General features: G+C 45.9%; 1 protein-coding gene and 1 long non-coding RNA gene across 2 annotated transcripts; both read left to right on the top strand.

Moving 5' to 3' along the window:
- Positions 1–10825: 10825 nt before the first annotated feature.
- Positions 10826–12872, top strand: SOX14 (SRY-box 14). The gene has a single exon (XM_025376535.1). The coding sequence runs from the start codon at positions 11322–11324 to the stop codon at positions 12042–12044; it is 723 nt and encodes a 240-aa protein (XP_025232320.1). The 5' UTR covers positions 10826–11321; the 3' UTR covers positions 12045–12872.
- An 8714-nt stretch (positions 12873–21586) lies between these two features.
- LOC112619248 lies at positions 21587–24262 on the top strand. The gene is made up of 3 exons (XR_003118197.1): positions 21587–21945; positions 22878–22999; positions 24028–24262. It is a non-coding gene; the product is annotated as an uncharacterized LOC112619248 (long non-coding RNA).
- The last annotated feature ends 2505 nt before the right edge of the window (positions 24263–26767 follow it).

Genomic DNA, 26767 nt, shown 5'->3' with positions numbered 1-26767 from the left:
AATTCAGCAAGAAGAGCTAACTATCCTAAATATATATGCACCCAATACAGGAGCACCCAGATTCATAAAGCAAGTCCTTAGAGACCTACAAAGAGACTTAGACTCCCACACAATAATAATGGGAGACTTTAACACCCCACTGTCAATATTAGACAGATCAACGAGACAGAAGGTTAACAAGGACATCCAGGACTTGAACTCAGCTCTGCACCAAGCAGACCTAATAGACATCTATGAATGCTTCACCACAAATCAGCAGAATATACATTCTTCTCAGCACCACCTCACACTTATTCTAAAACCGACCACATAATTGGAAGTAAAGAACTCCTCACGAAATGTAAAAGAACAGAAATCACAGCAAACTGTCTCTCAGAACACAATGCAATCAAATTAGAACTCAGGATTAAGAAACTCACTCAAAACTGCACAACTACATGGAAACTTAACAACCTGCTCCTGAATAACTACTGGGGAAATAACGAAATGAAAAAATAAATAAAGATGTTCTTTGAAACCAATGAGAACACAGACACAACATACCAGAATCTCTGGGATGCATTTAAAGCAGTGTGTAGCAGGAAATTTATAGCACTAAATGCCCACGAGAGAAAGCAGGAAAGATCTAAAACTGACACCCTAACATCACAATTAAAAGAACTAGAGAAGCAAGAGCAAACACATTCAAAAGCTAGCAGAAGACAAGAAATAACAAAGATCAGAGCAGAACTGAAGGAGATAGAGACACAAAAAACCCTTCAAAAAATCAATGAATCCAGGAGCTGGTTTTCTGAAAAGGTCAACAAAATTGATAGGTCACTAGCAAGACTAATAAAGAAGAAAAGAGAGAAGAAACAGAGAAGAATCAAATAGATGCAATAAAAAACGATAAAGGAGATATCACCACCAATCGCACAGAAATACAAACTACAATCAGAGAATAACATAATTACCTCTATGCAAATAAACTAGAAAATCTAGAAGAAATGGATAAATTCCTGAACACATACATCCTCCCAAGACTAAAGCAGAAAGAAGTTGAATCTCTGAATAGGCCAATAACAGGCTCTGAAATTAAGGAAATAATTAATAGCCTACCAACCAAAGAAAGTCCAGGACCAGATGGATTCACAGTCGAATTCTACCAGAGGTACTAAGAGGAGCTGATACCATTCCTTCTGAAACTATTCCAATCAACAGAAAAAGAAGGAATCTTCCCTAGCTCATTTTATGAGGCCAGCATCTTCCTGATACCAAAGCCTGGCACACACACAACAAAAAAAGAGAATTTTAGACCAATATCCCTGATGAACATCGATGTGAAAATCCTCAATAAAATACTGGCAAACCAAACAAGCAGCACATCAAAAAGCTTACCCACCATGATCAAGTGGGCTTCATCCCTGGGATGCAAGGCTGGTTCAACATACGCAAATCAATAAATGTAATCCATCACATAAACAGAACCAATAACAAAAACCACATAATTATCTCAATAGATGCAGAAAAGGCCATTGACTAAATTCAACAGCCCTTCATGCTAAAAACTCTCAACAAACTAGGTATTGATGGAATGTATCTCAAAATAATAAGAGTTATTTATAACAAACCCACAGCCAATATCATACTGAATGGGCAAAAATTAGAAGCATTCCCTTGGAAAACTGGCACAAGACAGGGATGCCCTCTCTCACCACTCCTATTCAACATAGTGTTGGAAGTTCTGGCCAGGGAAATCAGGCAAGAGAAAGAAAGGGTATTCAATTAGGAAAAAAGGAAGTCAAATTGTCCCTGTTTGCAGATGACATGATTGTCTATTTAGGAAACCCCATCATCTCAGCCCAAAATCTCCTGAAGCTGATAAGCAACCTCAGCAAAGTCTCAGGATGCAAAATCAATGGGCAAAAATCACAAGCATTCCTATACACCAATAACAACAGAGAGCCAAATCATGAGTGAACTCCCATTCACAATTGCTACAGAGAGAATAAAATACCTAGGAATCCTACCTACAAGGGATGTGAAGGACCTCTTCAAGGAGAACTACAAATCACTGCTCAACGAAATAAAAGAGGACACAAAGAAATGGAAAAATATTCCATGCTCATGGATAGGAAGAATCAGTATCATGAAAATGGCCATACTGCCCAAGGTAATTTATAGATTCAATGCCATCCCCATCAAGCTACCAATGACTTTCTTCACAGAATTGGAAAAAACTACATTAACATTCATATGGAGCCAAAAAAGAGCCTGCATTGCCAAGACAATCCTAAGCAAAATGAACAAGACTAGAGGCATCTTGCTAACTGACTTCAAACTATACTACAAGTCTACAGTAGTAAAAACAGCATGGTACTGGTACCAAAACAGATATATAGACCAATGTTACAGAACAGAGGCCTCATAAGTAACACCACACATCTACAACCATCTGATCTTTGACAAACCTGACAAAATCAAGAAATGGGGAAAGGCTGTTTATTAAATATTTATTAAATATTTATTTGTTATTTATTTAATTTTATTTATTTAATATTATTTAATATATTTATTAACTATTAATGTTTAATATTATTTATTAAAATAAATAAATGTTCTAAATAAATATTAATTTATTTAATAAATGGTGCTGGGAAAACTGGCTAGCTATATGTAGAAAGCTGAAACTGGATCCCTTCCTTATGCATTATATAAATGCATATATAATGCATTACATATAAAGTTATAAATTTAGGTATCTTATATAAAGTTATTAACTATATTATATAGTTTTTTATATTTATATATAATTTATATTTATATTTTTATAAATATACTATAACTAAAATAATAAATATACTATATTTACAAATATACTATATTTATAAATATACTATAATTATAAATATACTATATTTATAATATATATAATATATATTATATATTATATAATATAGTTATTAACTATATTAAAGTTAACTATATTAACTATGTAAAGTTAATTCAAAATGTATTAAACACTTAAATGTTAAATCTAAAAACCATAAAAACCCTAGAAGAAAACCTAGGCAATCCATTCAGGACATAGGCATGGGCAAGGACTTCATGACTAAAACACCAGAGGCAATGGCAACAAAAGCCAAAATAGACAAATGGGATCTAATTAAACTGAAGAGCTTCTGCATGGCAAAAGAAACTACCATCATTTTATACAGGCAACCTACAGAATGGGAGAAAACTTTTGCAATCTATGCATCTGATGAAGGGCTAATATCTAGAATCTACAAAGAACTTAAACAAGTTTGCAAGAAAAAAACAACCCCATCAAAAAGTGGGCAAAAGATATGAATAGACACTCTCAAAAGAAGACATTTATGCAGCCAACAGACACATGAAAAAATGCTCATCATCACTGGTCATCAGAGAAATGCAAATCAAAACCACAATGAGATACCATCTCATACCAGTTAGAATGGCAATCATTAAAAAGTCAGGAAACAACAGATGCTGGAGAGGATGTGGAGAAATAGGAACACTTTTACACTGTTGGTGAGAGTATAAATTAGTTCAACCGTTGTGGAAGACAGTGTGGCAATTCCTCAAGGATCTAGAACTAGAAATACCATTTGACCCAATGATCCCATTACTGGGTATATACCCAAAGGATTATAAATCATGCTACTATGAAGACATATGCACATGTGGGTTTATTGCGGCAGTATTCATAATAGTGAAGACTTGTAACCAACCCTAATGTCCATCAATGATAGACTGGATTAAGAAAATATGGCAAATATATATCATGGAATACTATGCAGCCATAAAAAAGGATGAGTTCATGTCGTTCACAGGGACGTGGATGAAGCTGGAAACCATCATTCTGAGCAAACTTTCACAAGGACAGAAAACCAAACACCGCATATTCTCACTCATAGGTGGGAATTGAACAATGGGAACACTTGGACACAGGGCGGGGAACATCACACACCAGGGCCTGTTGAGGGCTGGGGGGCTGGAGGAGGGTTAGCATTAGAAGAAATATCTAATGTAAATGATGATTTGATGGGTGCAGCAAACCAATGTGGCACATGTATACCTATGTAACAAACCTGCACATTGTGCACATGTACCCTAGAAGTTAAATTATAATAAATAAATAAGTAAATAAATAAACTAACAACAGATATATGAAAATAAGCACTGTTATTGTAGCACTTTTTGGAACTGCCAACTGCTCTAGTATTTCCTGCTATTTAGGCTGAGAGCAGAGGCAGTACCACAAAAAAAATTTAAAAAGGAAGTGTTGTTCTGATCCTTGACTGGGGCTTGTTGCCAGCGTTTGGTCTTATCCTCTCAGTGAATAATTTGTGATAAAACTGGCAAGAGAATGTATGCTTCAATAACTTGGCCAATTGCATTAGGCAAACACAGAGCCTTAAAGAGTATTGTTTATGATAAAAGCTGACCAAGGATTCTTACATTAAAAGAATGGGGTTAGGGGAGCCCTAATGCACGAGAAACACCTGGATACAATAAAACTTGAGGCAGAGGCGCACAATATTGACATTCTTTTGGCTTTTATTCATAGAAACAAAATGTGTCTTTCCTGATCTTATAACCACTGGAATTTTTTTTTAATCTTAAGAAACCTCATTTGCTCATATACAAATCCTATATTTCTCAGGCTGAGATATTCAAGATGCCTAAATGTGGACTCAGTTTCTCTGGAAAGGGTCAACTCAGAGGTTCAGGAGTCTCCATCGGGAAGTAGGACTCCACTTGGTAGGAAGTGGGAAAAGTAAGTCAGATGGACAGTGGGCTGCTAATACCTATTGGGTATAGATGGATATGTCCCTCCTCGTTTTATTCCTTGGCTTGCTAAGGGGACAGGAGACTGTAAGAGGAGTTTCAAAGCATTTAGCAGGGGTTCCCTTGCTCTTTAAAGGATGGTCAGGCACCTGATCCCAAGGCCAGTAAAAAACAAACAAACAAAAAAAAAAACTGTCAACTTAAAGTTTCTGTCCTATGGCTACAGGTGACATTCCTCCATAAGTAGAATGTCCAATAATCAATATTTCTTTGTATGTATGTGATTGTTAAGATTATTGTGAAATAATTCTGGTGAGTCTTATTATAATGATTCCTCAGTACATTTAGAATAAAACCCAAATCCCTTATGGAGTTTACAAGGCCCTGGATTATCTGGGCCCCACCAATATCATCCAGCCTTTTCCTTATACTCTCCAGGGTCATGGCCAGGGTTCAGCCACACTGGCTCTTTAATTCCTTTGTGGCTTCAGCTGTTCTTCTCCAGGTAGTGGAGTTTCCTGCTCCTGCTGCCTGGAATGACCTCTACCCTGTGCCCTCTTCCTTCAGAAGGCTGGCTCCTCCCAGGCCCCTGACTGCCAATGCAAATTAGACCACCTTTCTTCCTCAACCCCAGTTTCATCATCCTGATTTACTTCTTAGCACTTAGCACTATCAGAAGTTAACTGCTCATGTTAAAAGACAAAGTAATATTATCTGACCAGTTATTGACCAGTTTCTATATGTCCAGCACTATTCTAAGGATGTTTCCCGTATTAAGTCATTTTGTTCTGATAATAAATATTCTTTATATCTGTTTTACAGTTCAGGAAGTGAGGACACAGACAGGTTAAGCACCTTGCTTTAAGTGACACAACTACTTGGTGGTTCAGCCAGGAATCACCCCAGGAATTTGTTTCTTATTTAATCTCCGTTCTCCCATTGGGCTGTAACAATCACTACTGGAGAAGGACTGTGGTAGGTCCTGTTTACTGCTGTGTCCCAGCACCTAGCACAATGCCTGACACATAGTAGGTGTTCAATAAATAGCTGTTGAGTTAATTAATGAGTAAGGAGATTTCAAAGCTTTATTCCTGCTCCCACCCCCTCCATTTTCTGGGAGATTAGTGTAGATGTTGTGCAAATTTGTATTAAATTTGTACTAAGTTGGTGAGTCACATGAGCTCTGCTACAAACAGACTCAAACTACTTAAGTTAAGGCAGTTTGAAGCAAAAAAGTCTCCTTACCTGGGCATGCTTGGGGTGTTAAGACAGAAGTATACTTCAGCCCAGCCCAGCACTGCTCTAACAGCTCCAGGATGCCAAACATGTCCCCCTGGTTTTGTTCAGCTTCTCTTTGTTTCTTGGTGTAAGCAGTGGCTTCCTGTGCCATCTTGTCTGCAAGAGACAAGTGGAATTTTACAAAGTTTCAAGATGCCAGCATGGGCTGGGCTGGGTTGGGTTCTGCAGGGAAAACGCAGGAGAAATTACCAAGAAATGTCTTAATAAGACCAGAGCTCTGGATGCTCTGAGCACTCTCTAGAGGCGGGATACATACAGTCTCTGAATTTTAAAATAGAAAACGGTGGGCAGCGGAGAACAGGGTAGAGGGAATCAGAGGTGCCAAACATTAAAGATACTTTGGGTAATAAAAATTAAAAGTTTATGTATCACAAGGACAAAAAGCCAAACACCGCATGTTCTCACTCATAGGTGGGAATTGAACAACGAGAACACTTGGACACAGGAAGGAGAACATCACACACCGGGACCTGTCGTGGGGTGAGGAAAGGGGGGAGGGATAGCATGAGGAGATATACCTAATGTAAATGACGAGTTAATGGGTGCGGCAAACCAACATGGCACATGTATGCATATGTAACAAACCTGCATGTTGTGCACATGTACCCTAGAACTTATAATTAAAAAATTAAAACTTTATGATTTAAACAAAGAGTCTTATTTCCTGGGATCACTTTTTCACCTCAATGCTTGCTTCTGGGTTGTGGACACTTGGGGGTGGGCCGGATTAACTCTTTTGTCTCTAAACACCTGGGTGCGCTGGCGCTCACTGTCAGATGCGAGCTGAAGCCCCAGCTGCTCTCAGGCTCTCCGCAACAGGCACCTGCGACTTTGCTCACCAAAATCTTCCAGTGACCACAGTGAGCGGGCAGAACTGGTGCCAGCAAGCCCCAAGCATCCCGGGTCCTCTGAACGCAGGTGACTCTTCCGGCTTCTTCGGAAAGCCATTGGAACTCGAGACGCACAGCCAGTTCCCTCCTTTCAGTCCGTCCCCAACCGTGTTCTCTAAGCCACGTTCTGTGCGCCTTCCTCTCAGCATTCAACCGTTCCCAAGCCCCAGAGGCCTTGAAGTGGTGACCTCTGCCCACCAGAGAGGAGGAGGCAGGAGGGTGGGGCGGAGCCTTGTGGCAAGGCAGGTGGGTGCAGGTCTCCGGGGCCCCAGACTGTGGTGTCTGGCTCTACCAGGCTGTGTCTCGGGTCCCGTGCCTGCAGCTGCAAGGCGGGGAAAGACCTATCGGGAAAAACCACCTGGGCCTGGGCAGAGGAAACTTTACTAAGCGTCTTCTCTGCGCTTGGAATTATGCGGGAATTGAACCCAAGATGAATAACACGCAGCCACGTCCCAGAGAAGCTCGAAGTCTGGTGGACTGCACGGACTGCGACAGGGACCCGCACGAGGCTGGGGAACAGGGCTTGAAATGGAAGTGTGAGAGTGAGAGCCTAGGAGGGGTCCTAGCCCAGCCCAGGAAACAGAAAAGGCTCCCCATAGGCAGTGAGAGACTTGTACTGATACCTGAGGTACGCGAAGGAGCTGCGTGAAAGGAGAGGCCCAGAGCCAGAAAAGAGGAAAGCGCATCCTGGACGCTATGCGCCCTGGTGGGAGGCGAAAAGCCCGGAGAGAAGCAGATTAGGTCGTTGCCCTTAGAGGCCTCTTCCTTCACTTCTGGGAAACAGCGACGGTTCCCTGACACAATCCCTGCTGCTTGGGGGTTCCGACACCTTGCTAAGGCCGGCACGCAGCGGCCCTTGAGTAGCTGCGCTGTGTACTGAAAGTATGCACAGACTCTCCAGGCAAATGTGCCAGCGGAAAGACCTCATCCAAGGGACATCTCCAGCCCTGGAGAATGAACTGGTAGCCTGGGGCCAAACTTCAGGCTGCGGACAAGGCAGGAGGAGCATTTAAGCAACCTCTGTCCTAAGGCATGTTCTGGTGGTGACCGAAGTTGCTGACTCTCCTGAGGGGTAATGTCTCCAGGACGGGCTACCGGGTTGTCTAGACCGGTCAGAGAGGCACAGCGTGAAGGGACAGCGCAGCGCAGTAGGGGCACCTGCTGGAGACAGCACCAGGCCAGATCCCAGAATCACGGGAACTCTTGTGCCCGCCCCAGCTCTAAGAGTGTTAAATAAACCGGTGGTCACCGTACTGCGTAAGGGGCGTGCGTGGCTTTGCAGTTCGCCTAGGAGACAAGCTGATGCGAGGCCTGGAAGGTGCAGCCCTCAAGCCTGCGTTCCCTCCCCGCACCGAGTTCCTGTCTCAAGGCCAAGACGCGCAGCGCAGATGCTGGCTCCCTCCTAGGTCAGTGCAGCTGGACAAGGCAACCGGGGTCTCTGAAACGTCGGGAGGTCAGCTGGCGCCCTGCCCACCATCGAACGCCCTTCGTATCCCTCCGCTCCGCATTGCGAATAGCTTTTGGATTGCGACCCAAGGCTGAACACAAGAAGCTTGGAGAGGAGTTCGGGCGTTTGAGGAGAAGGAAATATGAGGAATTGCAGGAAGGTGCTCGCCTGCCCCGAACTGCCTCCGGGCAACTGGAAAGGATTGTCCTGGAAACTCAGAGGAAAGGAAGGATGTAGGACCTTGTGCCAGATCCCCTTGCTGAGTAATTTTCAAGAGCTTGGTTTGCATTCACCCAGACCTTTAGGTGTGCGTTTGGTGTCCCCTGGGGGGTTCTAGAGTAAGAGATTGGCAGGTCCCCTCCGAACGCTGGATCTCGCTGCAGATATCAGTATTTCTCTCATTCCTTCCCAAAGCCGTCGGGATCACCCAGTAGAATTAGAGTTGGGTGGTTCCTGAATCTCTTATCCCTGGCTGGCTCTGAACACAGCGCACCGCTGGTCAGACCTGAGTCGGGGTTGCCAGCGACGCTTGGAAACCCTTTCCAGACTGGGCTGAAAAGTGCATTTGCTTCCTGACACCCTAAGCTAAATGAAATTTCCTGCAGAGAAAACAGGGCTAGAGGGCTGGATTGAGGCTCTGGAGAAAGGCCAGAGCTGGGGTTGGGAAGAATGTAAAGACTGTGCACCTGTTTGCCAGCCCTTGGAGGTGGAGCCCATGGCTAAGCAAATCAAGCGCAGGATCAGTCTTTCCAGGGTGGTTTATCTGCATGGCAGGTGTCGATTGCCCCAATAGTCTCATCAAGTGTTCCACATTGGGCTGCAGCGCCATGAAATTCCTAGACGTGACGTCAAGTGGAATGGGGACAAAAATAGGAATTTTCAAATCCTATACGTCAGGCATCACTCCGGGAGTCACTTTTGACAAACCACCTAGTTTTTCTCAACCTTAGTTTCCTAATCTGTAAAATGGGGATACTGCCCACCTCTCTGAAGAGTGCACCAAGGGTGAGAAATGCCACGCATCTTTCTAATTTTAGGAAGGGGAAGCAAAGTCTTCTCCTCAAACTTGATACACTACATGCGAGAGAAAGACCCTCCCTTCCGATCTCCTCATTCCCTGTCACCCTCCTGCGCTCCTAGCCCCTCAGAGCCAACAGAGCCTTGCGCGTTTCTGGCCGGTCCTCCCAAGAGAGGCTGGTGCAAAAGCCAATAAGCCTGGAGCACACTCAGGTCCCGCCGGGCCTGGGACAATGGTTTCCATTTAATAAATATTTCCCCCAAGGGCATTTCACATCGGGCAGGCAATTATTCAAAGGAAACAGGCGCGCAGGTTGGCTCTGCGGGTTATTTCGTCCCCTTTACCCGAAGAATGCTCATTTGACGCAAGAAACGAGTCTCGCAGCCTCCCTGGGTGGAAAGAGGCGCCCAGGGACAAACCGACCCTGGTTGCAAATACACCGTGAGACTCCGCTCTAGGGCCGCTGCAGAAGGGGCACCCGGAAGAGCCCCATTCCCAGCCTCCAGGCTGTTCTTACGGTATGAACATTTGTGGAGTAAAAGTTGGAGGTTTAAAGACACTAAATAATAATAACATAAATGGGAACTGCATTAGAAATCTCAGCCCAACCCCCGCCCCGAAAGTGAAGAACAGGTCGTAGTGCTTTTAAGGGCTCACCAACCAGGGTTCGAAATCTCTGCATTGCCTGACGCGAGGCCTTCCGGAAGCAGGTCAGACAACATTGCTCAGCCACCCAGGGTCCCAGCGCTACGCCCAGGCGCCGCATCCTGGGGCAGGGGTGGATGCCGAGTTCCAGGGGCTTCCCAGGAGAACACTGCCAAAGGACCGCCGAGGGTGGGGCGCGAAAAGTTTATTTCGCTTTTACCCTGAGCGTGCTATGTTCTTTTTCTCTTTCAAGGATCTTTGACAAGAGGGGAAAGTGCTGTCCTTGCATTTCGTGGCAAGGCTGTCCTATTTGTCAACACAAGCTCTCGCCTCGCTCCCTTTGCTGTCCCTTCCCCGCGCCTTTGTATTCCAAGCCCTAATTCTCTTTCACCACCGGGAAAGGAAACAGGAGGCGCGGAAGAGTTTTATTTGTTGACAGTGCCGGAGACCATTGGAACCCGTTTTATTTGTGGACAGTGCAGGAAACAATGTGGAACCCAAGTCCCCAGTCCTGAGCCAGCCGCTCTGCTCTAGCCCTCTCTCTGCCTGGGTCCCTCACACCTCTCCCCGCCCCCGCCAGTCGCGCTCCTTCTTTCTTGCACCGGCGTGTTGGCAGGTGCGCCCCCTCGGCTTCTCTGCTGCTGATTGGCGCCCAGGTTGGGGAGTCGCCGCCCCGCGCTTATGTCAGAGTGCGTGCAGTCCCGGCCCACCTCGCCTTTGAACTTCGCCGCTTTTGGCTCTCGTTCACCAGCCTCCTCGCATTCTCAGCCAGGTGCAGCGCTAGGCGCGGCAGCTCCGAGAAAGCCACGGGAGGGGGGAGCCACGACTGGAGACGCAAGAGGAGAGAAGGGAAGTAGAGAAGGCAAAGGTGGAGAAGGGAAGAAGGAGGAGCTTCTTGCCCTAGCCAAAAAATTACCTGGCCGCTTAATCCCCGGGACTCCGATACTTGGGCCCCAGCCCCTGGTGCCTGAAGCCCCCCAGCCGATCGCCCTCTCCTCCCCCACCCTTTCTGACCCCACTCGCTCCCCCGGGGCTGCCTGGGTGCTGGGACTGGCATGATCAGCTGAACTTTGTGGGGTCAGCGCTTCTCTCTGGCTTCCCCCCAGCGGTGCCAAGGCGAGGGGAGCGCAGAACCCCGGCTCAGGACGGACAGACAGACGGCCAACCGAGCCCAGGCTCGTCTGCAGAACCCTTTGCACTCCCTACCCCCACCCACCTAGCCGCCGGGACCATGTCCAAACCTTCAGACCACATCAAGCGGCCCATGAACGCCTTCATGGTATGGTCCCGGGGCCAGCGGCGCAAGATGGCCCAGGAAAACCCCAAGATGCACAACTCGGAGATCAGCAAACGCCTAGGCGCCGAATGGAAGCTTCTGTCCGAGGCAGAGAAGCGGCCATACATCGATGAGGCCAAGCGGCTACGTGCCCAGCACATGAAGGAGCACCCTGACTACAAGTACCGACCGCGGCGCAAGCCCAAGAACCTGCTCAAGAAGGACAGGTATGTCTTCCCCCTGCCCTACCTGGGCGACACGGACCCGCTCAAGGCGGCCGGCCTGCCCGTGGGGGCCTCCGACGGCCTCCTGAGCGCGCCCGAGAAAGCCCGGGCCTTCTTGCCGCCGGCCTCGGCGCCCTACTCCCTGCTGGACCCCGCGCAGTTTAGCTCAAGTGCCATCCAGAAGATGGGCGAAGTGCCCCACACGTTGGCCACCGGCGCTCTGCCCTACGCGTCCACCCTGGGCTACCAGAACGGCGCCTTCGGCAGCCTCAGCTGCCCCAGCCAGCACACGCACACGCACCCGTCCCCCACCAACCCTGGCTACGTGGTGCCCTGTAACTGTACCGCCTGGTCTGCCTCTACCCTGCAGCCCCCCGTCGCCTACATCCTCTTCCCAGGCATGACCAAGACTGGCATAGACCCTTATTCGTCAGCCCATGCTACCGCCATGTAACCCCCAGCCCGGGCCGGACCTGAGGGGTGGTCTGAAAGCCGGGTCTGCACCCTGTCCTCTGAGCCTAGCCCCGTCCTGCAGACGCCTCCGGGGTCAGCCCTGCCGCTGTCCCTTACACCACCCAGACTTTTCCTCTCTCTTCCAGGGGGAAGGGAGGGGCGTCCTCCCGGACCCGAGGCGCAGACAGGTGCCGGAAACTTGCAAACGTTATGACAGCTGCACAGCTGCCCCTATCCCGACTCTCCCAAAACAAATCTCCGACTGTACCCCCTTTGGACAAAAAAGTAGGCAGTTTTGCTTTATTTATGTCCCCTTCACTCTCCTCGGATAGGCTTTGGACTCTGAACTCCCAGATTCTGATATTATATCTAGAATATGCACATATTTTTTCCTTTTGTCCCCTGAAGAAAAGAGTTAGCTGTGTCTCTATGTTTTGCCATCAGACACAACTAGGAGCCATTTGCTCTTCATGTATGGGGGGGAAAGGCTTCAAAGTTTTAAACTACAGAAAGGGAAACATTTCTATTTAAAACTATGCTATGATAGTGTTTGCTTCTTTAAAGGGAAAACAAAAAGGACCTAATGGTTATTTACTTTGTGTAAAGCAGTGCTTCTAGAGACCTAAGTTTACTTTTAGACAGAATGTCGGGTTATGAAGTCAGGAAGTAGAAGGTGAACGAAAAATTAAAAGAACAAAAACATCCTAAATGGTCACAAATGTTTTGACGATGTCTTGGAAATGTACCTAGAAGGATTTTACCTCGTTACTCTGTTCATTTCCTGAACAAAGACGTTTTGAATAAAGACAATCTGTCATTGTAAAAAAAAGTAACCTTTGATGTGCCTAAAATCTGAAGTCAGGAGCCAGGTTGGAGGGGCTGGAAAGTCGGGTGCGGGGATGCTGAAAGTGCATAGAGCGAATCTAAGCAGTGATGGCTGGTGGCTGCCCCCCGTTGGCCCATCTTGGTGGTCTGTGGGTTGGGTGTAGAAGGGCCTAGAGTTTCGGATCTGTCCGGAATGCGCCCTGGAGATTGCTTTTTGCCTTTAGAGTCTAGATAAAGGTATCGTTCCCTGGGACTTCACTCTCTCCCCCCATTCTTCCCAAAAGGGTCAGGCCACTTCAAGAAGTGAATGAACTAAGTCAAAGGCCGACCCAGACCGCTGAGATCTGGGTGAGTTTACTTTTTAAAAACCCAAACGCTGAAGCAGTGGGGAGAAGCACCGAGTCTCCTGGGAACCAGTTGCGCGCTGAACACCGCGTCCTGCAGTGGATGTTTAAGTTCAAAGCATGGGAGAAGACTGGGGGAATCAGGTATTTTGCCTTTTTAGGTGTTTGGAAACTCTGCTGCTCACTCTTCTGGGGATTTGGGGCTTGATACTGGTTCCTAAGTTAAAAAATAAAAGTCTAAGGAATGCAGAAAGATGTGCCATAGGTCCCCGCCCCAGACTGTCGAACGCTTTTTACTGAGACCCTGCAGAGTAAAGGGAAAAGGAAGGCGACATTGTCACGACTCGGGCAAGGAGTTTTTAAAAATCGTAAAAAATCAAATAACAGTGCAGCCCATGATATTAAACAAGTAAAACAGCCCTTTTCTTTCCCCTCCGGGTGAATGTTTTCTTGAAGATAATTGTCTTTCCTGAGGAGAAAGGACCCTCCGGTGTCATCCAGCAAAACTCTTTGGAATGTGTTCTCAAAATCGAAGGGTGCTTTCCACCCGCGGTCTTGGAGTCTCACCCCCAAAGCCGCGCTCACGCGTGGGTTTCCTTAATTTGCGCGCTTTTCCCACTGGCTTTGATATGCTACGGGGTGGGAGGTGGGACAGCCTAGAGGTTTGTCGGCTTTCTGCTGCTGTTTAGAGATTTGTGCGCTTGCCTCTGCTGTTTCCAAAGGAGTCGGTGGCTCGAAGTGCACGGGAAACGTTGTCAACAGACACCAAAGCCGAAATCCGCGGATTAGCATATTGTCCTCAAAACAATTAGAAGTGTTTGAGGTGTTATTTGGAGCCTATTCATCCGAGCCCCTTTGTCAAAGGGGGATTTTCATTATTAAAAAAAAAAAAAAAAAAAAAAGTTAGCAGTTGTCCATCTGGCTAAGCTGAATAGCAAAGTGATCCATGTTGTATATGCTTTTCTCATTAAGAGCTCTTTTGAGACCGATGTTAGAATTAAATGGTATAACACAATTAACATACACGGGCGCTGAATAGGAGAGGACGCCTATAAATAATAGATAGATAAATAAATGAGCGATCAGGCGAAGGTAAACAAAGGCGGGCTGAGGGAGGCGTAGGGGGAGGCCGGGCTGGCTGCGCCACGCTTACTTAGCATTACAAAACCCTCTTACAAATCGAGACAATTAGGAAGTGACTGGCCTCTGGTGGCCGTCCGGTTTGGGGGCCCTGGGCGCTTAGGGAAGGCCCCTCCTCCCACCTCCTAGGAAGCCCAGGAGGCCTGGGACGGAGGAGCCACGGTTTTCCTTTCTGATATAACCCCAACTGACAGTCCTGTCAGCCGCTCTGATAGCCCCCATAGCTCAGTGTCCCTTAACATCTCCTAAGATGAAGCTTACAGGGGTCTGGGTATCTCCCCGCAGATCCCAGCGCGGGAGCGCCCTGGGCGAACAGAACACCCCAGCTGGAGAAAGAACCTGGCGCCCACGACCCCACCTGAAGCAAACCTGAAGGGTTAGGCTGGAAAGGGGCACGTGGCGAGTGCGAGGGGCAAAGTGCGAGGGGCAAAGGCCTCAGGCGGTGGGTGAAGCTGGAAAACTGAAACCAGGGTCCCGGGTTGGCCGGGTCTTGGGCTCAGATGGGGAACCAGGAAACTAGGGTGCGCTGTAGCAGAGAGGCGCTCAGGGAGCTGCGGCCTCACTCAGAGCTGACTGAGACCTCTTTCCAGCCTGCAAAGAGCCGGGGGGCCCAGTTCGGGTCCTGGGACCTGAAGTCAAAGACTTGACTCGGGCGGTTTTTGGCCACCACACTTCTTTTCCTTCCTTCGCAGACTGGCCTTCCCCAGCCATCTGCCCTCCTTAGACCTAGTTCCAACCTCGCCCCCCACCCCCATCCCCTCAAGGGCCTGCCTCAGCTTTGCCTCCGTCGCCCCGAGGGCCGCTGAGCGTCCGCCGAGGTGCGCGGCCGCGACTCGCCCTAACAAACAGCCAAAATCCTTCTCGTCACGCCGCTGACAGGGGCCGATTACTGACTTTGAAGTCAGGCGCAGACAAAAAGAAATCCCCTGGGGGGTGTGGGGGGCAGCAGTCCCTGTCAAACCTGTTTGCTCACAACTGTCTCTTTCTTTCAAGAAAATCATTAAAGCAAACCTGTAGGGAGAGGAGCGCCCCGCCCGCCCGGAGTGGAGAAGAGCCGCTTCTCCCGAGCGCGCGTAGCGCAGCAAAGAGCAGCCAAGAGTTGGCCTGGACAGACTCCTGACATCCGGAGAACCCGAACTCCGGCGCTGCGCGGGGCGCCGTTGGTCCTGCAGGAGGAGGTTCTGCAGATCTCTCTGCGTTAGGCACGAGTCCGGCAGCCAGGGAGCCCCAGACTTCTCTCGCTTAGCAACCTGGGCCTCCCTCGAGCGGGATTGGCAGGGAGGGCCTGGACCTCTCACCTGCTGCTCTCATTGCTTCCCCGGGACCCCTCTCTCCGCCAAAAGTGACCCAAATACATGCCGCGTTCAGCGTCGTCGCTCCTCTGCTGGGTGTTCCCTAGGACAGCAGAGACCTGAACAGCATGCTGCTGGGTTGGCAGCCATCGGCGCCGGCGCGGCAGGAGCACAGTTGTTTGGGTTTTACCTAGGTTTGCTTTCTTAAACCTTGGCTGCCATCTGGCTCAGGGGTACACTGGCCACATCTTCTGAGAGATGCGGCATTCTTGGTCCCTTTCAGCCTCTGGACTCCCTCATTCCGAGAACTCCGTCAGCCTTTTATGCACCTCTCGGTTTTGGATCCGACTCCCAAAATCTTTGATTCCCTTCCAGTTTCGGAGTTTTACTATTTAAATATTAATTTCCGTAGGCCCGCTGACTTTAAAGACGGAAAAGACCAGCTACTTTGAGTAAATTACACTGAGGTGTGAGTAACTGACATCTGAGACCCCCTTAACGTTTGCATTTTGGAACTGGAGCGAGCTAACCTGTAGGAATCTCCAGTGAACCAAAGCGGGATGATGTTTCCGTCAGACTAGGGCCAAGGGACTTTGATCACAGCTCACCATTTAGTGAAGTGTGTCCCGCCAGGTCAGCTTCTCTGGAGAGATCCGAGACTGCCAGGGCCCGGGAAACTTGGCGAGCTGTGGTGCCAGCACTCTTGTTTCCTTCATCTCCTCCCAGCTCAGGCCTTGTTACCATTGTTCAAGTGGACAATGAATTTCAAACCATTTGAATTTGAATATCACCTAAGTCACAAGATTTGTGTAAAGAAATCTCATCTCTTTATTTGCTGAGTGGATTGTGTGTGAGTGCTAGAGGAAGAGGCACAGGGACAGAAGGGGCCCGTTAGATTTAAGTGCAGGACAGCCGGGACCCATGTTTCCTGCCTCCATCGAGGGGCATGTTCTCCTGGCCTCTGTCCTGTCCTGCCCTGCCTCCTAGGCTCTAGTGGACCTAGTAGTGGGAGAGCTACTTGGGCTGATTTCTTTCCTGACGCTGCAGGGATGGGCATTGGCCTGGAACCAGAAGCGCAGGCGCTGGGCCACCGCAGAGTAATTAAGAAAATAAAGAAGTTGATGGAGGATGGGGGCGCTAGAAATCCTGGGGCTTCTACTTTAAACCAGAGACTCTCAGTGGGCGCCGCGGAATCCCGGCTCTGTGTGTGCGCCCAGGTCCCGGGGCTTGGGCGTTGCCGGCTCTCACACTAAGAAGGAGCCTGAAGTCAGGGAAGAGGGGGCCTCGCTACTCCCTTCCTAGCCCAGCCCCTGGCCCTGGGTCCCGCAGAGCCGTCATCCTCAGGCTCCTGTCCAGCCTCTGGGGTCGGGTGAGAAAGCTGTTCTCTTCCGAAGCGGGAAGGGCCGCGGATCGGGGACATCCCTTGGCTGCCTCCCCTGATTCTGCATCCTTTCGCTCGAATCCCTGCGCTAGGCAACCTCCCCAATTCCCCCCAAAAGCCCAAGCATTGGGTCTGGGTTGAGGAAGGGAGCGGGTGCCCAGGCCGGACAAAGGCTGAAAGGAGGCCTCAAGTTTCCTCTTTGCTACAAAGTGGAGAAGTTGCTTTACTCTGGCCGGCAGTGGCCTTTTCCAAACTTTTCCGCTCAGGTCCGTAAGAGAAGCAGTTCATATACGATCAGTGCTTTCGGTGCGAGGATGGAAAGAAACTTCAGAAAAACTCTGCCAGACACCCGGCCGCACTTGGCCCCGGAACAGAGGGGAGAGGAAAGACCCGACAGCCGCACTCGGGGCGACCAGCCGCACTAAGTTTGGGGGTTCCCTCTGCCTCCAGGCCTCTGTCGCCGGCTGCTCGCAGTAGGAGAACTCAGGCACTCCTGGGTGCTTCAGGGCAGGGCTGCACCTCTGAGCCCCGAGGAGGCCCTGCTAGCGCTAGCGCGGCGGTGATAACTGAGGGAGGTGGGTGAGAGGCGCGGCTGTCGAGGCAAAGGCAGAGCACCCGCCCAGTCCTCCAAGGGCCGAGAGCCGGGAGTCCCGAACCTTGCTTAAGCAGCTCCTTGCTTCCTGCAGCCCGGGCACGTCTCTGCGGGATTTCTGGACGCCCCGCCCGGGGACCTAGGGAGGAGGGAGAGAGGAGGGAGGGAGTGGGCAGCCTGGGCGCACGCCACCGGTCCCCGTACGCCTGGCACCCCCCGTGGTGCGGCGAGTCAATGGGATTTGCACACTCGAGGTGTAACAGCATTACTGCATTAATTACCATTTCCATTTCACGTCCAGATTGTTTACTTATCTGCGGGAAACATATGTCGGGAGAAGTTCACATTCCGGATTCTGCTCCGCTGCCCAAGGTGCAATTCCGGGGAGGCGGCGAGGGGGGAGGGGAGGGCTTCAGATTTTTTATTACACCCTCTAGCCTTATCTGCCGCTGTAAATTATGAGGATCCTCCATTGAGCGGCATATGGAGATTATACACTTTTTTGAATATCGTTTCCCAAAGCCTGCAGATTTTCACTTTGAAATGAAACAATCCTCCGCTGGTTCCCCCGGGGACAGGCGTCTCCTGCGTTCCCCTGCGCGGCCTGGGGGACCCTTCTTTCAGAACAGGCGCGCACCCACATCCCCAATGCCGTGGCCAGTGCCCAGTGGAGACCTCTTTCATAGGATCTAGAATAATCTTCCGGGGAACACCCCTCCATAGGCAGTGTTTGAGAGCTAAGGCAGTTTCCTTGCTCTGTTTTCCTGCGCCTAGCCCCTGGACTTCTGTGCCGTTTGCAGCTCTTTTTCACTTCGAATACCCGCATAGACGCGAGCCCACTTCTGCCCTCTTCCTACGCTGGGCGGCTCCAAACCTGCCGCGAGGGCTGAGGTGTTCACACCTGCCCACAGCAGCCTTCCTCTCCCTAAAGCGTCTCAAAGCTTCCTAAGCGCTTACATTGGTCTTGGGACAGCCGACTTTGGCTTCTTTCTTTGTTTGAGGGACCGTGGAAGTGGCGGGGGTCCCCCGCTTGAGACCGCTTATTGTGAGGCCTCAACGGAAATCCTGCACGGAAGGCAACCGCCTCCCCGCTCGCGGTAAGCAGGACCCACCCGAGTAGCGCGGACCGAATCCCATCTTTCTTATCTCTCGGAGACTCCTTTCAGGCTGAGATCAGAGAGGGAGGGAAAAAGAAGAGAGAATCATTGTTCTTCTTTTTTTAATTTAATATACCAAGCCACCCGCTCAGGTCATTTATATGCTTAATTTAGTGATAAAAGTCAATAAGCAGAATCACAGGGTTCTTCCCTCTTTCTATTTCTTTTGACCACATTTTTCTACAGTAATTGGGAAAACAGTAAAATATATACACCTCCTTTCCCCGTTCAGTGCTTTGTCTGCAGTGCAATTATAGTAAGTGTACTTTATTAATGTAATTTGTTTGCTTTTTTAAAGGCTGCAAGGGGAAATGTGCCTTTTAAGAGATTTTTCCCCCATCTTATCTGGGTTCAGTTTGCAGAATTACACATACTCTGTGTATAGACACCCACCCTCAAAAGCCAAACTCAGAAATTTCCTTGAAATGCCCGTTTTTATGATTCAGAAATATCCCGCGGGAAACCTATTGTGATGTTATACCAGGAACAATTAAATGGACCAAAGCAATGCAATTAAGGCAGAGAAGAAATAAGATGGAAAATGGGCAGAAATAAACAGATTCTTTCCCATTAAGTATTGTTTTGAGATTTCTAATTTTTTCAAGACCTCTAAGAAAATTGTGAGGTGTCACTTCTCTCTTCTGGGTCTATCTGTAATTGAATCTAGGTCACTATTCTAAAGCAAGAAAAGTCTGCTTTCCACTTTCCTACATCAGGCTGAAATTTGGGGGAGGGACAAGGGTCTTGCAGTTTCATTTAAAATGTAATGGTGGATGAACTGATAAGCAAATAGGGAAAAAAAGAGTCTGCTTAAAAGAAAAAAAAGGCATGGTTTTAATATGCTACAGATGGGGGGAAAATGATTTACATGAGAGTTTATTTCCTCTTTGCTGATATGAAAGAATTACAGATACAAAACCCACTGATCTATAGAATAAAAAAAGAAAAGAAATGTTATTTTCCTGTAAAGGTGTCAGTTCATTTATATTCATTTAACCATCCATCCATCAATTCACTTTCTCACTCCTTGCACATTCTCTCTGGCTCTGTTAAACCTTCGCCTACCAATAGACTTTGCTAGAATATGCAATGAAGTTTTCTTTTAAAAAATAATGTGAGATTAAGATGAAGTAGGTAAAGATAAGTAAAGAGAGAAGGTTTTGTCATTGTTGTTAAATAATTACCCCCTAATAATTCAGCATTATGTTTTATGATTGTAGAACAAAATTTTACCCATATTCACATCTCGTTACTGTTGCAGTTCGAGTACATACAACATGCCAGTGGTTAAGAATATATGCAAAGGATATGAAATTATTTTTTCATAAGATATGCATGCAATACAAAGAAATTTATTAGTTACAAACCTTCCTGTAACATAAAAAATGCAGCAAAAGATGAGTCAGATGTTGGGTCAATAATTCATGGTTTTATTAAAACAGCTGTTATCATAAGTATGAACTAGTTCACATTTCCCTAAGGATTTCCTGCTTGCTCAAGGTATGAGCAACATCAAATCTTTTATGTTTGAAGTTTCCAGGTCCAAATAAATGTATAGTAAAATTTGCATATATTAAGAAAGAAATGAGGGGGGCAGTCATTTGAGGAGCTTCCAAGTGCTAGAGAAGATTACATAAGAATAGGTTTTACTTTTCCTGAAATAAAAATTGATGACCAGTATGACAGATATTTCCTCCATATTCTCCGAAATAAAGGGGTAATATAGTGTCATCCCCTCTTTCAATGACACGCAAATGAATGACTGGACACCTATAGACCTAAGCAAGGACAACACCAACAACCAGTATCTGATGCTGGTTTTCATAAGTAAGAAAAACAGTACATTGTTTAACACAGCAATGCATTCTCACAGGATGAATCTTCTCCAGACTGAAGACCATTTCCTTCAACCTTTTTTTTTTTTTCTGTCTTATCCCTTTTTCCTCCTCTTGTTTAGTTTTCTTTTCTTTTCTTCTTTTTTTAACCTGTAAATACTATTGATGAATCAGAAATTTTCTTTCTAGGTCTTCATAAATTATCAGCATAATTGTTTGTCATGCCTGTTTCTTGTTGGCCTCACTTTCTCTCACTGTGGTAATCCATTTTCTTACTCATCTAATTTTTAATCGACCAAACTGAGCATGAGGCAGAAGGATGAACAGTTTGGGCAGAAGTTAAAATGTCTCATGTATGTTTTGACTCAAACTCTATAGACTTATTTGTAGCAAGTGCTTATGACATAAATCAGCTGGATGAGAGGGCAGCTTTAAGGCATTTTAGAATTGTTTCTTACCATTGTCTTTTACTTCCTGGGCTCTTCAGTGTTTGTCATAATTATACCTAGTTAGAAGGCTTCATTTGCTTTGAGTTATCATTGAGAACTAAATTGAGAAGAAAAGAACTGAAGGCCTGAAGACATGTCATCTGTAGAAAAGGTGAGCTGAACTTTTCTCTGTCTGAATATACTTTGACTTTACAATGAGACATTTACTTATTTGTATAAATCGGTTATACTCTGAGCTAATGTGAACACAAACTTGGTATAAATACAGATGACTCCCTCTCTGCTGCTGTGGCAGGTTCATCTGACACCTGGGGCTCAAACCAGTCTTTTTACCACATGCTCGGTGAAATTCAAAGTGTATCACACAACTACAGCAGCATTCATGGCCAACCTATTTGGTAGGAAGGATTGAAATCAGATGGGAGGTCAATTTGCTGTCTAAATCAAACAAACTTAGCTCCTTTGCAGATAATTGAAGATGCTGCAACATTGCCTGAAAACATTTTATAATAAACAGGTGAAATAAGTGATAATGAAGGTGGGTTTGGATTTTTTATTTTAGAAGGAGATATTTCATAGAAAATATGAATCCTTGTCTCATGATTAGTGTCTCTCTGCAACAGCCTCATCCTTCTGCAGATGACCTCTTCTCAAGCTTTCTTGGCAAATCAAGAGCTTCTGCCTTTTGGAGGACATCCTCTTGACCTCCCACCCATGTCAGCTCTTAGAGGACATTCCACAGGAACATTGTCTTCTTGTCTTCCGGTATTTTTTATGGAAACAGAAATTAGGTTATCTTCCTTATGCTCTAGACGGACATCTGAAATCATCAAACCCTTGAGAGAAAGAGCCCTCATTCTTTTTTGAGACAACGTGGAAGAAAACAGGTAAATTTCATTTGTGATGAACTGTTGCCAGAAAGAAAATTGCCATTATGATTTCATTCTTCTTCATTGGGGAGGGCTCAAGAGTAGGATAAATTCAGAAAGAAAAATAGTTCTTTGGATTGAGGCCAAAAAAGATATTCGTTAATTTCTGTCTTTTGGTCATCCTCTGAGTTTCAACTAGAAGTCAAAATGTATTCCTTTAGTTAGTAAGGGGGAAACCAGTTGAAAAGACCTTAATTAGTTAATGCATTTCCCAACCCCTTGTGGTTCAAATTCCTTACTCTCCTGAACAGCAAATAATTTCCTACACCCCAGAAGAATTCAGACCCTCTATGCTAAGATTCCACACCTTTGTCAACGAAGCAGGGTAGGAAACGGATGATGAAGGGATCGGCATGCCACTGTCAATTAATCATGAAAATTTTAATAATTGACCTTTAGTCCCCTACTGATGGTGTCAGCTTCATTCATATATTCTTTCCCTTGATAAGAAAGGGCAGCATCAAAAGCTCTGACTGTCTTCCTAGGAGAAATCTATGATACTTAAAGACAAAAAACCTGGAGTGCCATCAGACCAGCCCTGGAAGTCTGCTGGAACCTGATAGAGATATTGCCTAGCACAAAAGCCCAAGGCTGAGCACCAGGCCTCAGACCATTTGTTTCATGAAGTCCTGGCTTGGATGCAAAAAAAGAAGTCAGGAAACTTGTATTTTACTTTCAGTGGCATCGACTGTGCCTGGAATGGTGTAAAATAGTCCACTGAATGTGAATGAGTAAGATTTTGATTTCTCTGCAATCAGTGACTAAAAGAAAATCCAGCATTATTAACAGTGTTTAGGTATCATCTCAGCTAATGAATTAAATAAGATTGCTTTTTCTTTCATTAAAATGTGTTTCAGGAATATGTTTTAATTCATTGCATCTCTTTCCAGGACTCTGAAGATTTGTCTCCATATTCTCTGGAAAGATGTACTCTGTTTGCAATAAGAGGGAGCCACGTGGTTTATCAGATGGTTATTAACTGAGTATTCTGTGCAAAAAATTTGTGCCTTAGGTATTTTATCTTGTTAAATTCTCCCCAAAGCATTATTAGGTAGGTACTACTATTTTGCCAATTTCAGATATGAGGAAAGTGAGGCTTAGAGACATTAAGTGACTCACCCAAGAGCTCACAGACCTCACACGGAGCTGCTACATCCAAGCTCTCTGTCTTCCCACTACTGTCTTTAAAATCAAAGGCTTACTGGAGGTGGTTAAAGGAAGGAACAAAGAACCCATGGCATTCACAGCTGAGGAAGAGTCCAAGGAAGGAGGGTAAGGGGGAGGAGCTGAAACACCCTCCCTGTCTCAGTTTGACGTAGAGTATTCAGAATCCAAACTGATCAACATCTCCTGTCACTGAACTCTTACTAGTTGAGCCCACACTGCTTCAGCTTTATCATCCCAAGTCTCACTGACTGCTTCTAAGTCTTGCAGACACAGCCAGGGACCAGGACACCACCAGGATGATCCCAAATTATCACATATGAGAGGCACATTTACAGACACGGATTTCCTGCAAAACCTACCAGATGAGCCCCCAGCCCCTTCCAGACCCATTTCATGATGCTCATTCCAGAGCAGCCTTCTTTACCACACAGCTTAGCAGTTGAAGGTAAATATGTTGGGAAGGAAAGAAAAAATATTCCTGAAAGTCCTATGTCTTGTTCTCCTGCCCTTAATCGGGTTTAGTAAATCTATTACCCTGATCATCCCCTTGAATTTCTAAACTAGATTCTTCAAATCTGCCCAATCTCTCTGTCTTTGCCTTGAGATAGGAACAATGTTTCTTGCTTGCTCAGCCTGCATTGAGCTGTTGGGTATAAATCATGTAATACCAAGTGGCTTTTGCATTTCCCTGCTAATAATAGTTTGCATTCGATGCATCTTTCTGGAAGATTCAAAGCTTGCCATAAATAAAAAGTTACTGATCACAATATTTATGTTTAAGGCAATATTGGGACTTTCCAAAGCCTCTCAGTTGTTTTGGACTCAACTTTTATAGAGCTTCTCTGAAACATGCTCGTTTACTCGTTCTTCTAGATTTAGAATTCCACCCTCAGCTGGAATACAGATGATCCCTAACAAGTCACATGAAAAAATGAATTGTGGAGCCAGAAGAGTGAGTCCTTGGAGAACTAAGGGCCAGAGACCTGTGAGCAAGATTTGATAATTTTATAAAAATTAAAAGACGATTTGAAATGTTATTGGTCTTACTAAAATTTTACTTGTGAACCGCAATGGATGACATGATCACTTGTGCCAATTATAATTTTATACCCAAGGACTATAGAGCATTGGATAGGTTTGTTGGGCAGGTTTCTCACAAACACTGACAGAAAGGCCTGATGAAGGATGGGAGGACAAACTAGGGGGGTTGCCAAGTAGAAAAACAGAAGAGATGTCTGAATGCTCGTCCTGGACTCTGCCCTTTGGTAAGGGACTAAAGGTCCCTTATGATGTTCTTTCAAATTTCACCATCACAATTTTAGTCACATCCATCTATAATATTATTTACTTTTAGATTTTTCTTTAAATTGACTCACTTTTTCACTTTAGGCTCATCCCAGGCAATAATGTATATAAATCATAAGTTTGTTGTAATAGATTTTTTGTAATAATAATCAAAATTAAATTTATTCCTCTGTAACAGAGATAATTTCTCAAATTACTTTGGAAAACACCAATTTAAAATGCTCAGTTTACCACTTGAGGAAAACGAGAGAAGATCAGAGGAGTAATGCCATTTTTCCAAGGTCACACAGCCTGACAACTGGAAAGCCTAGCCTAGCACCTAAGTCTTTTAGGTATTGGCCCAGTACTCTTTCCTTCTATCATCTTTCTCAAAGGCTAAAAAAAAAAAATAACTATCAGGCAATTAGCACTATCTCTTGGGGGTAGAGGGCATGAAGATTTACCAGGTTCTCTCATAAAGTTTAAACACTTTCTCGGTGGTGCTAAACCTTATCTTGGTTACTCAGACTGTCTTCAGTCTATTAATTATATTGCATAAAACCTAACACATTTCCATGGGAGGAGCTCTAAGGACCTGAATGGGTTTTGAGAGCCAGGGACTGCCTTTCCTTTAAGAAGGTCATCTGGGCAGGAGAAAGCAGGAAGGGAAGGGAAAGGCCACTAACCATAAGCAGTCCAACTGTGGGTAAGTCACTAGTGTCAAGGAATGTAGTCTCCTCAGTCAGGCGGGGTCCAGGTGCTGCATACTGCCCAAACTGCCTGCCTTCCCCGGATGTTTGTTTTAACTTGGAGCATGTCATGGCCTCAGAGAACTGAATTCTTGATCTGTGGCCTGTCAAAGTCTATGATTGTTTCCAATATCACATTGTCTCCGATTTGTCACTCGCAGCACAGATTCCAAAGGAGCCTTCAGTAAAAGGAAAAAAAAGAAAGAAGGAAAGAAAGAAAGAAAGAAAGCCAGCCAGTGGAGGAGTTTAACCCACACAAAAGTAAAGGAAAAAGCACCCAACAAATCACGCATTTTGTTGCAGACTTGTGCTAATTTTGTTTATTTGTTTATTACAAGGTGCTCTAAACCTCCTGGGGTATTCCACAGCTTTAATGACTATGTGTAACACCACCCAGCTAACACTGCTTTTCCATTCAGTCAGCTCAGTCTCACAGCAGTCCTCACAACTACCTGGTCTCAGGTATTATTTTACAGAGGAGACTGGAGCTTTGGGAAGTTAAGTGGCTTGCCTACAGTCACAAAGCCAATATGAAGAGGACCTGAAACTCAGATCTTTTTTCCTTCCCAATTTGGGATTCTTGCTATCACCCTATCACACTTCTAGACCTGTATCTCTTGCATCTCTATCGGTCTTTCCTGAAGTCAACATACATTTCTCCAGGGTCCTGATGTCCTTCATCAGTCTTACCTTGGCACGATAAGTAATTCATTGGGATTCTTCTGCTTTGGATTTGTTTTGTCTTTTTCATTCTTTTGAGAATGCAGATTAGCATTCTGGCTAATCACTTGGGTATTAAAAGTCAGACCCTCTGGGCCTAAATCCTAGAACTACTCCTTGCTAGCTATGCCAACATTAGCAAGTTGCTTAACCTCTCTGTGTCTCACTTACCTCATCTGCAAAATCGATATTGAAGTAGTCTTTGTAGGTAATTATAGCCCTGAAGCCCTCACAGGATTATTTTGAGGATTAAAGGACAAAATGGTTGTGAAGTACTTAAGTACCATTATGTTAGATATAATTTTGAGCATTTTCTTTATTTTTTTTTCACCCCTTTAAAAAATCTTCTTTTGAATTCAGGATTCCTTTTCTCCATATATTTTTATGGCGAATGAGAATACCAGCTTAGGGTCTATTCTGTTCATCTCTTGAAAACGACATCATACTTTTTCTTTTGAAAAATGATACAAAGAGAACCCCCAGCCTTTTCCCCCTCTCCCTGTGGCTACACTTTTCCCATCATTTAAAAAGGTTATTTCTTTTCTTCATAGCACAATGTGGTGGGATGAAGGGGAAATGGTTTAGAAAATTTTAAATTGACGTATATTATTTGTTTCCCCCAGTTATACTGAAAAGAAGAAAATCTCTCCAGTTTCAGAAACACTGGCCTTTTGGATACTGAGGAGTTGGAAATGGAAAGGGGATTTTAATGAGTTTCTCAGCAATGAGGCTAGAGAAAACATTACCCATCTCCCCCTGTTCCCCAATTCAGCAGCTCCCTGACTCCTGTTTTCATCACAGTCCTGTTAGATAATTACAGCCTCGAAGGCCTTCTGTTCCTTCTTTCTGTGCTCCCTGAA

This window comes from Theropithecus gelada, chromosome 2 (assembly GCF_003255815.1).
Source record: "Theropithecus gelada isolate Dixy chromosome 2, Tgel_1.0, whole genome shotgun sequence".
Taxonomy (NCBI): Eukaryota; Metazoa; Chordata; class Mammalia; order Primates; family Cercopithecidae; genus Theropithecus; species Theropithecus gelada.
This window is presented reverse-complemented; position numbering and strand designations above follow the sequence as displayed.